Genomic DNA, 12,275 nt, shown 5'->3' on the forward strand with positions numbered 1-12,275 from the left:
GCATTATATCATATATATCATTTAATCATTATGTATTCTGGCTGCAATCATTTCTTATCAAATCCTCAAATATCTGAACAGTGCAACCCCTCAAGGGCTACAGTGGACATTGTGACACTCAACAAACAAAGTCAAAAATGGTGTCTGAACATAAAGTTAAACTTAACATAAATAATCCTCCAAAGATGAACAAGTTTCTTTACCCTGCTTGGCTATATATTTATATAAATTATATTGACAGGCTCTTAATAAATAGCCTAAACAAAGTAGATGTTATTACCTCATTTCCTTGGTATCTTTGCTAGGTGTTGTGCTGCTCAATCTTAGGTGACGTTTACTGGTCTGCAGAAGGGCGATAGTCTTAATGTCACGAAGGCTGGCGCGGAACTGAGCGAACTGCTTCAGAAACAGAAACTTGTCATGAGGAAGAGCGAAAATAGCAGCTAAGTGCTCATGCCCTGCCATTAGTTCTAAAACATGGCCTTCACAGAAGTGGTGGGTGACTGAAATGTTTTGACCATGTCGATTCTGCCTGGGGTTTAGCAATGTAGATGCGAGTGGAATTCTGGTAAACTTGGCACAAGATTGTATGCAGTTTCCACTCGATTGTGAAGCCATTGCCACAAAATCAACCTTGAGCACGCAGAGGTGTCGAGTTGTGATGAACAGAAGTATCGGGATGGAGGTGTGACTTTCATGGACTGGGGATAAAATGTCAGAGGGAACAGAGCTTTTTTGACTTTTTGAAGCCAATGAGGTACGGTCCAAGACGTGAGCTACATATACACTTTTCACACGGCTATCATCCTCTTCAACTTCCCAGGAATTGAGAAACTGCTGAATAAACGAGTGGACATCAGACTGTCCGCTGATTTGTTCACTTTGAGCTCCATCTAGAAGCGAGTTCACATGGGAATGAATGTCCTTTAAATTTTGTCCATCTGAAAAGAAGTACCATCGTGTAGTGTTGGACTTCAACCATAAAGAGAGACAAGTGTCTGGAATGTCAAAACAAAATGCCTCTATGTCTGAATATGGTACCATCAGTGCTACTTTAATACAGTCCAGTAGTTCATCCAAGCTTTGTGGAATCACTTTGGACATTATCTGAAAAACCACCAGCACTTTTTCCATTGTAACCAAACAGCACGGTATCTGATTCAGATCTCCGTCTTGGCTCACTTTGATGCAGTAAGACCATGCTATCAGGTTTATCTGAACACTTAAGCTTTCTACAGTCTCAGGTTCATTGTCCTGAAGCGTGGAAGTGGATGAGCAGCCCATGATCTCATCATTGTGATCTGGACCCATCTCAAAGTAACTGCCCCCCGAGTCTGGGCTGCCCTGCTCAGGCACATCCACAGAGGGGGTCCTGCATTCGCTGGTTGTTTTATTCTCTTCATCTGTTTGGCAGATCAAATCGGAAAGCCTGGTAACAAAGTCCAAGTTGGTGGTGGTGTAAGACAAATAACAGAAGGGTAGCACTGGTGTGGTGAGTCTGTTGATCCTTGATTCCTGGTTTTCTTCGCAAAAAAAGCAGCTAATGGAAAAAAATGTATGTTTAAATTCACAGTTGAAGTTTTAAGATGAAATACATTCCGCCTACATACACTCTGAAAAATCAGTATCCTCAAGCATGCACTTTCTGCACCATGAATGTCTTTCACCTACTAAGTTGCATACATTGGATAAATTTAAATCTTTACTTAAAAAATCTTATTACAGTACAATAATGTATGCAATTTAATTGTACATGTATAATTACAATAAATTGCTATTTAGTACTAACAGTACAAACAGTATTATAAATATATAATCAATGCATATCTGGATTTCAAGTAATACAAATCAATCCTCTTCTTTTCTTCTTCTTCTTCTTTTCCGTCATCCGTCTCCATACCCCCCTGTCCTCTACATCTGCCTCTTTTAAACCTACTACCTGCATGTCTTAGGTGATACAAATCAATAGTATAGTTTATATATTATAAATTATTGTATACAGTATCTCAAAAAGTAGGTACACCCCTCACATATCAGCAACTTTCTTAGTAGATCTTCTCAAAAGACAATACTATAGAAATGAAACTTGGCAATAATTTAAAGTAGTACAAGTGCAGTTCATATTTATTGTCCTCTAAAAATTACATACTTTTGTTGGTATTTAGACAATAATGTCTGAGAGTACACCCAAAGTAAACTGTGTCCAAAGTGTCAATATTTTGTGTGAGCACCATTGTTATCTAGCACTGTCTTAATCTTTCTGGGCATGAAATTCACCAGAGCTGCACAGGTTGTTGCTGGGATTCTCTTACACTCCTTTATAATGACATCATTAAGCTGCTGGAGGATGCCCCACAGGTGCTCAGTAGGGTTCAGGTCTGGAGACATACATGGCCACTCCATGATCTTCCTCAGCAAGGCAGTTGTCAATTTGACATGTATTATGATTAACATAATAAGTTAATAGTTACTAGTTTAGCGTTTTATATATTATAACATTTGCATAATAAAAAATGTGCATTTTTAAGTTTAAAGTACAGAAACTAGTAAAACGATCATTCACAATATATTATAGTTTAAAGATCAGCAGTATCATTCAACTTCATTTAATTTATATAATGCTTTTAATTATACAGATCCGTTTCATAGAATCCAGAGGCCACAGAGGCAAGATAAATACCCTGAATGGACGTGAGGAATTATGAGGAACCAGCTTCAAAAGAAAAACAGCTTCTAAATAGTTTCAGATAATGAGGTTATAAATCATTATAGTAGGGTGTCTTTTAAAAACATACAAACAGGATGAGGTTGAAAGAAGGTATAATGTCCGGTATTACCATAATTATGTGTCTAGATTTATCTCAGGCCATGGAAAAAAAGCTGCTTCCAATAAAAATGACAAGGTGACCATTAGTGTATTATATATTACTGTATTTCCCACACCTTTTCCCCAATTTTATTAATAGTTTTTTTCCCAGCCAATAACTAGTCCTACCCAATTCCACAGCTACTAGCCATCAACCAGACTGGGTGAAGGACAGCATTCCACAAAAATGTGTGGAGACAATCGCACATCTTTTCAAATTGATGCTCATGCAACACTATTCACTCAGAGGAAAAGTGCTATAATTTACTAAACAATCTAATCTTAGGCACCCAAGAGAGGAAGGGGTGAGGCAAGAGTGTTTAAATTCTAGCTGTATTTAGATTAAGGTTTGATATGGAAAGCCTGGGAGATAAACTTGTGGGCAAGTATTTTTGTACACATATTCATATTACTTTTAATGCATGTGTCTGTGCACAGCAATATTATGTGATTTTCACATAATCATGTAAAAAGCATATTAGGATATTTCATATCAGATTATTGAAATTTTAAATCTAGTGACAGCCGAATTCATTTAAGGCTACGCCGCCAAAAAACAACACAGTCGCAAAACTTTTGCAACAATCAATTTTTTCAGTTAAATCATGTACCGTATTTTCCGGACTATAAGCCACTACTTTTTTCCCACGTTTTGAACCCCGTGGTTTAAACAACGAAGCGGCTAATTTATGGATTTTTCCAGGGTTTTTCCCGGTTTCACAAACTTCAAGCAAAAAACTGAGCCCCATAACATTAGACCAATGAAATTGCCGAACGGGTTCAGGTGAACCAATGAAATTCTTTATATTAAATCAGATGCGCTCCCACTGAATCGGGCCGCACCATATCGTAAATATGGATGAGGTTCCTCTGACGTTTGACCTGCCGCTCACTCGGACTGTCTACAGGAAATGCGAATCATTCGTCACGCTGAAAACAACCGGCTTGAAGAAACGCACTTCACCTGTGATCTGAGCTGCACTGCATCGGGAGAAAAGATTCACCGATGGTGATGTTTAAACACACGAAGATGCCAAAAGCAAAATTCCAGAGAGAAATTGTTGTGAAAGGAAGGAGGAAGACAGTGAACAATGACTTTCTTGGTAGGCTACTGTTTAGATACAAGCCCTGTAACAGACACTGTCTTTCATTAAAGCCTGTGTAAAGTTCATTAGTTTCAGTGTAGACATGATAGACAGGTGCGGCTTATTTATGTTCAAAATAAAAATTTTGTCAAATTCAGTGCATGCGGCTTCTATTTGGGTGCGCTTAATAGTCCGGAAATTACGGTATATAAAAAAGAAAATCATATAATTGATTGGATTAGATGCTGATTGAAGTATTACAATTTGTTCATTTTTTGCAGTTCTATATGTAATAAAAACAGTAACAAACACTGACCCAGATCTTTCATGCTTCTGCTCAGTACTGATCTCCAAAGATGAACAGGTAGTAGGTTGAGTTCTCACCTGTAATAAAGCAAACATGGATAAATATCCTACAACATAAAAAACAACATCTAATGACCTGAACTGCTGTAGTGTTGAACAAAAAGTTTCCACAGTGTTTTTGGTCATGGAGAGTTATGTCAATCAGCCAATTTGAAACATAAGATCTGTTTGCATGTTCACTGAGAGGATTAGTAAAGGGGACATGGCTTCCATTCCTACAAAATTACAGAATAGTGGTTTAAGAAATGTTCTCTTGGCCGAGAAGTAGCTTGAGAAATGCAATTTTCACAAAATAATGAATATGCAGATGTGTGAGAACATGAACAAATCCCAGCAAAATTCAGAGCCAGGTAAAGCCTTTCCTGTTTATTAGACAGATTGAAGGATGCAAGAAAAGAAGATAGTTGCTCATACCTGAAATAAAGGTGCTACATTAAAAAAATATCAGGTGAGGATATGAATAATGGCTACACAAATGTCCATTACCTGTTTATTAAACCTTTCTGTATTAAATACTTAACTAGCAGTACATTTGGTTCTATTATCTTTAGCTCACTCATTTGGGTTTCCCAGCCTCTCAGGTCCACTAATCATGTCATACTTGAAGTGCCTAGAACAAGATATAAATCGTGGGGTGATTGCGCCTTCTCAGTAGCGGCCCCTAAGCTTTGAAATTCCCTCCCTCCTGATCTCACCCCTAAAAAGGAATTCTCTACTTTTAAAGCTGAAGTAAAGACCCACTTATTCACCAAAGCCTTTGTTGTTTAGTAGAGGGTGTGCTTAGTCGTATACTTCTTAATGTATATTTTAATTGTTGTATTTTAATGCTTATTTGATTTCTCTTCTAACCCAGCCATTAGGGGGGCACAAGCCAGTGCACTCTTAGTGCCGGTCCCAAGCCTGGGTAAATGGGGAGGGTTGCGTTAGGAAGGGCATCCAGCGTAAAACATATGCCAAATCAAATATGCGGATCACAAATGAGAATTTCATACCGGATCGGTCGAGGCCCTCGGTATCGTTAGCCGACAGGGTACCGACAGGGTACCGGTGGAAATTGGGCTACTGTTGGCCGAAGGAGGAGAAGGAGAGTAGAGGTTCGGGTTGGTACTTTAAATGTTGGTACTATGACGGGTAAAGGGAGAGAGGTAGCTGATATGATGGAGAGAAGAAAGGTAGATATGCTGTGTGTTCAGGAGACCAAGTGGAAAGGGAGTAAGGCCAGGAACATTGGAGGTGGGTTTAAACTGTTTTATCATGGTGTGGATGGGAAGAGAAATGGTGTAGGGGTGATTCTGAAGGAAGAGTACAGTAAGAGTGTAGTAGAGGTGAAGAGAGTTTCTGATAGGGTGATGATCGTGAAGGTGGAAGTTGAAGGGATGATGATAAATGTCATCAGTGCCTATGCTCCACAAGTTGGCTGTGAGATGGAGGAAAAGGAAAGATTCTGGAGTGAATTAGATGAAGTGGTAGATGGTGTACCTAGGAAAGAACGATTGGTGATTGGGGCAGACTTTAATGGGCATGTAGGTGAAGGAACAGAGGTGATGAGGAGGTGATGGGTAGGTATGGTTTTAAGGAGAGGAATGTGGAAGGGCAGATGGTGGTAGATTTTGCTAAAAGGATGGAAATGGCAGTGGTGAACACGTATTTTAAGAAGAAGGAGGATCATAGGGTGACGATAAGAGTGGAGGAAGGTGCACACAGGTGGACTATGTGCTATGCAGGAGATGCAACCTGAAGGAGATTGGAGACTGTAAGGTGTTGGCGGGGACAGTGTAGCTAGACAGCATCGGATGGTGGTCTGTAGGATGGTTTTGGAGGCGAAGAAGAGGAGGAAAGTAAGGATTGAAAGAAGAATAAGATGGTGGAAACTGAAGGAGGAAGAGTGTAGTGTGAGGTTCAGGGAAGAGGTCAGACAGGGTCTTGGTGGTGGTGAAGAGGTGCGGATGATTGGGCAACTACTGCAGGAGTGATGAGGAGGCAGCTAGAAAAGTACTTGGTGTGACATCTGGAAATAGAAAGCAAGACAAGGAGACGTGGTGGTGGAATGAGGAAGTGCAGGAGAGCATTAGGGAAAGAGGTTGGCAAAACAGAAGTGGGATCGACAGAGTGATGAGAAAAGTAGGCAGGAGTACAAGGAGATGCGGCAGCAGGTAAAAGGGATGTGGCGAAAGCCAAGGAAAAGGCATATGAGGAGCTGTATAAGAGGTTGGACACTAAGGAAGGAGAAAAGGATTTATACCGATTGGCCAGGCAGAGGGACCGAGCTGGGAAGGATGTACTGCAAGTTAGAGCAATAAAGGATGGAGAGGAAATGTGTTGACTAGTGAGGAGAGTGTGTTGAGAAGGTGGAGGGAGTATTTTGAGCAGCTGATGAATGAGGAAAATCACAGAGAGAAGGTTGGAGGATGTGGAGTTGGTGAAGCAGGATGTAGATAGGATTAGTAAGGAGGAAGTGAGAGCAGCGATTAAGAGGATGAAGAATGGAAAGTCGGTTGGACCAGATGACATACCGGTAGAAGCGTGGAGATGTTTAGGAGAGATGGCAGTGGAGTTTTTAACCAGATTGTTTAACAGGATTCTGGAAGGGAGAGGATGCCTGAGGAATGGAGAAGGTGTGCTGGTACCGATCTTTAAGCATAAGGAGATGTGCAGACCTGCAGTAACTACAGGGGAATTAAGTTGATCAGTCACACCATGAAGTTATGGGAAAGAGTAGTGGAAGCCAGGCTGAGAGAAGAGGTGACCATCTGTGAGCAACAGTATGGTTTCATGCCGAGGAAGAGCACCACAGATGCCTTATTTGCTTTGAGGATGTTGATGGAGAAGTATAGAGAAGGACAGAAGGAATTGCATTGTGTATTTGTGGATTTAGAGAAAGCGACGACAGAGTGCCAAGAGAGGAGTTGTGGTATTGTATGAGGAAGTCAGGTGTGTCAGAGAAGTATGTGAGGGTGGTGCAGGACATGTATGAGGACAGTGTGACGGCAGTGAAGTGTGCAGTAGGTACGACAGACTGGTTCAGGGTGAAGGTTGGACTGCATCAAGGATCGGCCCTGAGCCCTTTCCTGTTTGCAGTGGTGATGGACAGGTTGACGGACGAGGTCAGACAGGAGTCTCCTGGACCATGATGTTTGCAGATGATATTGTGATTTGTGGTGAGAGTAGAGAGCAGGTTGAGAAGAGCCTGGAGAGGTGGAGATATGCGCTGGAGAGAAGGGGAATGAAAGTCAGTAGGAGTAAGACAGAGTACATGTGTGTGAATGAGAGGGAGGGCAGTGGGTGATGCGGTTGCAGGAGAAGAGGTGAAGAAGGTGGAGGAGTTCAGGTACCTGGGGTCAACAGTGCAAAGTAATGGAGAGTGTGTTAGAGAAGTAAAGAAAAGAGTGCAGGCAGGGTGGAGTGGGTGGAGAAGAGTGACAGGAGTGATTTGTGATAGAAGGGTATCTGCAAGAATGAAAGGGAAAGTTTATAGGACTGTGGTGAGACCTGCTATGTTGTATGGATTAGAGACAGTGGCATTGAGTAAAAGACAGGAGGTGGAGCTGGAGGTAGCAGAGCTGAAGATGTTAAGGTTTTCGTTGGGAGTGACGAGGATGGACAAGATTAGAAATGAGTTTATTAGAGGGACAGCACATGTAGCATGTTTTGGTGACAAGGTGAGGGAGGCGAGATTGAGATGGTTTGGACATGTGCAGAGAAGGGACATGAATTATATTGGTAGAAGAATGCTGAAGATGGAGCCACCAGGTAGGAGGAAAAGAGGAAGGCCAAGGAGGAGGTTCATGGATGTGGTGAGGGAAGACATGCAGGTAGTTGGTGTGAAAGAGGCAGATGTAGAGGACAGGGTGGTATGGAGAAGGATGATCCGCTGTGGCGACCCCTAATGGGAGCAGCCGAAAGAAGAAGAAGAAGATTTGATTTCTCTTCTGTTTTAAGTTCTTACAATTTACTTGTTTTTTTTCTTTATGATATTGTATATGTTACTACTTTTATGTTCATTAAAATTTTATTACTATTTTGCACATGGCCTCTTGCACTTTGTTTAGCACATAGGTTCTACCTGGTAGACTTTAGGTGCTATATAAATACAGATTGATTGATTGATTGGCTGGTTGATTGGCTGACCGATTTAAGGATTGACTAAGGTTTTTGCCGGTTTCTTCACCCCTTGTGTGCACAAATAGAACTAAACAATATATAAATGCTGACAGTGATGAAACTGTAACTAAGGAAGAGAATTCATGTGCAGGTGTTAAACTGATCGTTTTACTTACCTGAGGTGTAACCTCACAGGCTGTGGGGTAATTATAACAGCATCGCTGGGTAAATGTAGAATCCACACGAGTCAATATCTCTTTGGTAAGAAAGGCGTCATCTTTGCAAGCTAATTCTGGAAACAAACAATAAGTGCTTTATTTAGCCAATAAAGATGAAAAAGTAACTAAATGAATAGCATGGCAAATCAACTGTATAGCTAAAGGTGCAGTTATAAAACAAATATATAGTCATGTGGGGGGAAAAAAGAAAGTACTCCCTTTGTGAATTCAATGGGTTTAAGTACCAGGACAAAATAAAATCATCTATCGTCCTCAGCAGGTCTTAGAATTAAATTATAATAATACACATTTTATTGTAATTAGAAGTTAATTACAATTTACTTTACTACAAAAAAAAAGCCACAATGGAAAAGTCATGTGTACACATCATAATTCCACAGTTTGTTGAATCAGCTTTAGCAGCAATAACTTGAAGCAATTGTGTTCTGTATGATTTTACCAGTCTCTCACATCATTGCAAAGGAATTTTGACTTTTCTTCATTTGTTAATGCACAAGGTGCATAAGGTTCTGCCACAGCATTCCAATCAAGTTGAGGTTTGGATTTTGACTGTGCCACTGCAACACCTTGATTCTTTTTTATTTTTTTTCCTCAACCATTCTGTTGTATATTTGCTGGTGTGCTTGGGATCATTATCATGCTGCATGGCGCAAGTTCGGCCAAACTTTAGTTGTCGGACAGATGGCATCTCAATTATCTCCAGAATACTTTGCTATATAGAGAAGTTTATGGTCAACCCAATGACTGCAAGGTTCCCAAGTCTTCTGCCAATAAACCTTTGTGCTTGACAGTTGGTATGAGGTGCACCACCAAACATAGTGCTGTGAATTATGGTCTAACATAATTCCTTATGAAGCAGTAAAGATGTTCTTAGATTTGCATACATGGCTTCTCCATTTTGGCTTTATTCTTGCCAAATAAATAATGATGGTGTAATATTTCATGTATAATCTTTTACCTAATTTTATGACCTGCTAAGGACCTGAAGATTTTTAATATGCCCCGATACTTAAATCATTAAATTAAAAAAGGGTGTACATTCTCTATATATAATACTGATACATCAAGGCAACTGTAGACACACACACAGGCACCTTTTTACAATTGCTCAAAAGAAAATAGGGAAGCAACGCAAGTAATAACTGCATTAAAAAATCATGAAGTAAGCTTGAATGCCAAACCAGTGTCACAGTACAGGAACTTTATATGTATGTACATACAGATGTATAATGCCATCGTAACTTGAAAATATCGTAGGTCAATTATTATTACATTGATAATTTAAATTACAGTACAAAACAAAGCAATTTACAGTACTGTAGTTTAAATACTGTAAAGTTTATACACTACACATGCCTGTGTATGTGTGTGTGTGTGTGTGTGTGTGTGTGTGTGTATATATATATATGCATGCCAAAATAGTCCTGACCCATCAAGCATTATCTTTTTGCTGAAGAAGTTAATGCTCAATGGGTCAGGACTATTTTGGCAGTAAAAGGGGGACCAACACAATATTAGGCAGGTGGCCATAATGTTATGCCTGATTGGTGCACACACACACACACACACACACGGTCTGAAGTTTTAAAGCAGTTTAGCAACAAAAAAAGCAGGCATTAATATTTGTAGCAATTAAGAAGAATGTATAGTTGTTACTGGGGTGTTTAACTCTATGTATTATAATTATTTAGTTACAGTATACCGCCACCATTAGATGGCAAATCACCTGAGAAAAGGACGATTGCAAATTTTCCATCATAGGTCTTGAGGCTGTTGGAAAAATACATAAAATGTACAAAGCAAACATTTGAGCATCTTTTTAAAACATGTCATATGGCTTTTTTTGGGCGTATAATGCTTTTGAAGTTAATGCTTTAATGGACTGTCTCAAAGAAGCTTTACGAAAATCAATAGATTAGGAGTATAAATTTAAAAACTTAATCGCTAATAAGATCATATTAAAAAGAAATCTTGAGAGGAACCAGATATCCATTTATAATTATCCAAAACATTTGTTTAATTTCATTCTTCTTCTTCTTTCGGCTTCTCCCATTAGGGGTCTCCACAGCGGATCATCCGTCTACATACCCCCCTGTCCTCTACATCTGCCTCTTTCAAACCAACTACCTGCATGTCTTCCCTCACCACATCCATAAACCTCCTCCTTGGTCTTCCTCTTTTTCTCCCTCCTGGTGGCTCCATCCTCAGCATTCTCCTACCGATATATGTCCCTCCTCTACACGTCCAAACCATCTCAATCTCGCCTCCCTTACTTTGTCCCCAAAACGTCCTACTTGTCCCTCTAATAAACTCGTTTCTAATCCTGTCCATCCTCGTCACTCCCAACGAAAACCTCAACATCGTCAGCTCTGCTACCTCCTGCTCCACAAACAGAGTGTTTTAGTCAACGGCACTGCACGTGTTTAATGTCCAAATGGCCAAAATGTATTACTGCTGATCTGCTGCTCAGTGTTTGAAATTGTCCATGGAGAAAAAAAAAAATACATGGACATACTGGACATGGACATTGTAGATGACTAGTTTTAATATACAAAAGAGCCTTCTAACAAGCCATACTTCACTCTTAGTTCTTTCAAATGATCCTTGGGTGTGTTCATAAAACCATGTTATACTGTGAACACAGTGCATTATTATAATCTTTATATAAGAGGTGGAAAGAGTAATAAAATAATACTTTTACTCGAGTAAAAAACTGTTACTTCAATTTCGAGTTGTTAACAGCGGGGTTGGGGTGGGGGATTGTAATATATTTAAAAAAAGACAAGGGGATATAAATGTTAAACTTGTTGATTTTAATTAAAGGAACACCTTTACAAATTAAAGTGAATCGCAAAAAAATAAATAAAATTTAATCACAAAACACTACAATCCAGTCTGAGTTGTGCACTTTCACAGCAAAAGAAATCTTCTTTTATAATGTTATTTATAATAATGAGAGAACTTACAAATGCAGATTCAGATATCAATCAGTTCGACTGTTTACATGAGACCTACCAATCCGATATGGTGTTTACGTGCCGGCGCTTTCAGATGGAATGACTTTGTGACATGCGCACATTAGCCTATGTCCCGTCCAGTCAACATTGAGTTCAATGATTTCTTATGCAGACTATTTTTATGTAACTTGTTGCTCTAAATCAAACAACAGTGTGAATTTGTAGGCAAACTACTGCTGGAAGGAATGAGGAAAAGACGAGCACAGAAAGCTGAGCTTTTTGGTGGCTGTGAATCTTTAAGGAGCATCTCCATACTACCCTTTCCTCCTCTGAAAAGCAGAAGTGTGTGGATGAAGGTCCATAGTAAGAACTGGTAAGAGCTGGAATTTAGTGACCTGGAATGGAAACTAAACTTCTGCACGAGTCTCCGGTCATTCACACATTTGTGTGGACTGGTGGAGGGATTTATGGCCCAAAAAAGAGAGACAGTCAGAAATCCAATTCCCCTAATTACACGTGTCGCGGTTGTTTTATACAAACTCGGAAGCTGTGCGGAAAACCGTGTCGATCAATTCGGTGTTCACAAGAGCACAGTAAAAAAGTTTGTGTATATATTCCGCAAGGCAATGAATAATGGACCGATACGAGATCTGATACGGAT

General features: G+C 39.8%; 1 protein-coding gene across 7 annotated transcripts in view; it reads right to left on the bottom strand.

The window, feature by feature from the left end:
* Nucleotides 1-12,275, bottom strand: part of nisch (nischarin) — a 39,952-nt gene that overhangs the window by 8,580 nt on the left and 19,097 nt on the right. For 2 of the 7 annotated variants that reach the window (XM_046875086.1, XM_046875087.1), the window contains exons 14-15: nucleotides 10,384-10,427; nucleotides 8,595-8,710 (exon numbers count right to left, since the gene is read on the bottom strand). In XM_046875086.1, coding sequence (XP_046731042.1) covers nucleotides 8,705-8,710; nucleotides 10,384-10,427 — 50 coding nt within the window. In that variant the 3' untranslated portion in view covers nucleotides 8,595-8,704. Of the gene's footprint in view, nucleotides 1-280; nucleotides 1,541-4,267; nucleotides 4,336-8,594; nucleotides 8,711-10,383; nucleotides 10,428-12,275 lie in introns of those variants that run through there. The other 5 variants (XR_006928681.1, XR_006928682.1, XM_046875085.1 and 2 more) reach the window with 4 other exon arrangements.

The sequence above is a fragment of the Silurus meridionalis genome, chromosome 19, assembly GCF_014805685.1.
Source record: "Silurus meridionalis isolate SWU-2019-XX chromosome 19, ASM1480568v1, whole genome shotgun sequence".
NCBI lineage: Eukaryota > Metazoa > Chordata > Actinopteri > Siluriformes > Siluridae > Silurus > Silurus meridionalis.